General features: G+C 42.0%; 1 protein-coding gene across 1 annotated transcript; it reads right to left on the bottom strand.

Moving 5' to 3' along the window:
- Positions 1-1,295: 1,295 nt before the first annotated feature.
- On the bottom strand, positions 1,296-2,692 carry LOC129481771 (olfactory receptor 4F3/4F16/4F29-like). Its single transcript, XM_055276918.2, is given in 3 exon segments — positions 1,296-2,258; positions 2,260-2,298; positions 2,607-2,692. Coding segments are annotated over 3 exon segments (936 nt in total). The 3' UTR covers positions 1,296-1,447.
- Positions 2,693-3,168: the final 476 nt, after the last annotated feature.

Genomic DNA, 3,168 nt, shown 5'->3' with positions numbered 1-3,168 from the left:
TGGCAATAGAAAGCTATAGAAGGTTCAGGAAGCAAGTTCTATTTGCCTTGGTTACATATATATATATAATTTCAAATAGTAAGTCTGTAAAGCAGCAATGATATATGTTAAAATTTTGGCAAAGTTTGCAATGCTCAGCTTTGATGGGTTTGCTTAAGGAAAAAAACACTAACTGATTCTATCCTTGTCATTTGGCTGTTTTGCCTTTGCTCACGTTTCACAGCTGAGGCCTCATGACCAAAACACGTTGAGTGCATCAAGACATGAAACCTGTGGAGTAGACATTTTTATAGTAACTGTAATAGAGCAATTTAAAAGGCATAGCAGTAAAGGGAGGTTAAAGGAGATACAGCATGGGGCCGGGTGCAGTGGCTCACGCCTGTAATCCCAGCACTTTGGGAGGCTGAGACAGGAGGATCACATGAGGTCAGGAGTTCGAAACCAGCCTGGCCAACATGGTGAAACCCCATCTCTACAAAAAAAAAAAAAAAATACAAAAATTAGCCAGGCATGGTGGTGCATCCCGTAGTCACAGCTACTCGGGAGGCTGCTGAGGCACAAGAATCACTTGAACCCAGGAGGTGGAGGTTGCAGTGAGCCGAGATCACACCATTGCACTCCAGCCTAAGCGACAGAGTAAGACTTTGTTACAAATTATTTAAAAAAAGAAGAAGAAGAATAAAGAGATACAGCATGGGGTAAAGGGAAATGGCAGAGAAGAAGTGAAGAGCAAATAAAAGGAAGAAAGCCTGAAAGAAGAAAGGAAAAGGGAAGAAAAACTAAAGCAGCTGAGGAAAAAGGAAGAGAGGGAAAGAGGAACAAAAATTGAATGGTTTGAGTAGCATAAGGTTGATCATAGAGGAAAAATCATGTTTTCTCAAATCTCTCTTGATATTCCAAAAATAGCTCACACAGCTGTTACCCAGAAACATGCCTCCATTAGACTCCTGTGTGTGTACTCTCAAAGACTCTGCTCTCATTGCACAGTCCCGGCAGAGACTGAAAAGGAGGCCAGAATGGGGCAAGCTACAGGTTTGAACAGGAAGACCCAGTTCAATCTCCGTTTATGAATACACCACCACATTCTGCTAAAAATTCCTGAGTGTGAGACAAACTCCTGTTAGAGAGAGACGGAGGGAGTTTTCCCTGTTCTGAGATCCTTAAAGAAGCCCATCTTCTTGTATTTCTAAGAATTATCTTACATAAATATTATTATTTAGGAATTGTGGGTAAAAGTTATTATAATCTCTGATTTATGAATACTTTATGTAACTCCTTCTCAACTTTTACAAGTTTATGTGTTTCCCAGCTAAGTAAAAGACAAAATAGGCCCAATATCAGTGTGGATAATCAACCCAGTTAGGAAAAAAAGAAGCTTCTCTCTGAATCTGACCATCAGCAATGAACTTCAGTAGTCAATGAAAACATTCACAATACAACTCATCACTTAGGAGATCTTCCTGTAATTTACTAGTTGTCTGCATACTTTCCTCATTGCCACCTTCATTTCTTGATTCCTGAATGTGTAGATGATAGGATTTAAAACAGGAGTGAGAACTGCATCAAAGATGGCCAGAAACTTATCCAGGTGTGTGGAGGGAGATGGCCACGTATAAAAGAATATCAAAGGACCAAAGAACAAAACTACCACACTGATGTGAGCTGAAAGTGTGGACAGAGCCTTGGATAAATGAGCTGAAGACTGTTTCAGAACAGTGAGAATGATGACAACATAGGAAATGATCAGTACGAAGAAGGAGCCTAAAGAGATGAATCCACTGTTGGCTGTAACCATGAACTCCAGTCGGTAGGTGTCTGTGCAGGCAAGTTGGATGAACCGAGGAAGCTCACAGTAAAAGCTGTCCAATACATTAGGACCACAGAAGGGCAAATTTACTACAAAAACCAATTGAACTACAGAGTGGATAAGGCCGGTCATCCAGGCAGCCACTAAGAAGAACATGCACATTCTTGGGCTCATAATGGTCAGGTAGTGTAGGGGCTTACATATGGCCACATACCTGTCAAAGGCCATGGCTGTGAGCAGCACCATCTCCACACCGCCAATGACGTGGAAAAAGAAGATTTGAGCCATGCAGCCTCCAAAGGAGATGACTTTGTGCTTTCTGAACAGGTCATAAGTCATCCTGGGAGAAGTGATAGAGGAAACACCCAGGTCAATGAAGGAGAGGTTGGCTAACAGAAAATACATGGGGGAGTGCAAGTGAGGGTCAGCAGTCACAGTGAGCAAAATGAGAGTTTCCCATCATACTGGCCATGTAAAACATGGAGGAGAGGCTGGGTGCGGTGGCTCACGCTTGTAATCCCAGCACTTTGGAAGGCCGAGGCGGGCGGATCACAAGGTCAGGAGATCGAGACCACAGTGAAACCCCATCTCTACTAAAAATACAAAAAAAAAAAAAAAAAAATTAGCCGGGCGTCGTGGCGGGCGCCTGTAGTCCCAGCTACTCAGAGAGGCTGAGGCAGGAGAATGGCGTGAACCCGGGAGGCGGAGCTGGCAGTGAGCCGAGATTGCGCCACTGCACTCCAGCCTGGGCAACAGAGCGAGACTCCGTCTCCAAAAAAAAAAAAACATGGAGGAGAACACAAGGAGGAGAAGTCGGATCTCCCAGGAATTGGTGAGTCCCAGGAACACAAACTCTGACACCAAGGAGTGATTTGCCCCAACCATTGGCTTTGTTAGCAGTGATAGCTAGAGAACAACAGCCAAAAATGTAAATTATAATCATATTAATGAACGAGAAGGAAAGAAGTCAAAGTTATAAATATCTATTTCTACTTTAGCATTAAAACCAACCTAATGACCAACAGGTATATAAAAATCTTATCACTAATCATTAAGGATATAGATTAAAATGACAATGAGACCTTATCTCAGACCTGTCAGAATAGCTATTACCAAAAGGACAACAGGTAACAAGTCTTGACAAGGCTGTGAAGTGAAGGAACCCTTGTACACTGTTGTTGGGAATGTAATTTGTTTAGTCATTATGAAACACACTATGGAGTTTCCAAAAACAAAACAAAACAAAACTATCATATAACCTAGAAATCTCATTCTAGGTATATAGTCAAAGGAATTGAAACACATACCTCAAGGAAATATCTGTACACCTATGTTCATCACAGCATTATTCACAAGAGCTA

Source organism: Symphalangus syndactylus, chromosome 5 (assembly GCF_028878055.3).
Source record: "Symphalangus syndactylus isolate Jambi chromosome 5, NHGRI_mSymSyn1-v2.1_pri, whole genome shotgun sequence".
NCBI lineage: Eukaryota > Metazoa > Chordata > Mammalia > Primates > Hylobatidae > Symphalangus > Symphalangus syndactylus.
The sequence above is the reverse complement of the archived record's forward strand: the minus strand, read 5'-3'. Positions and strand labels throughout refer to the sequence as shown.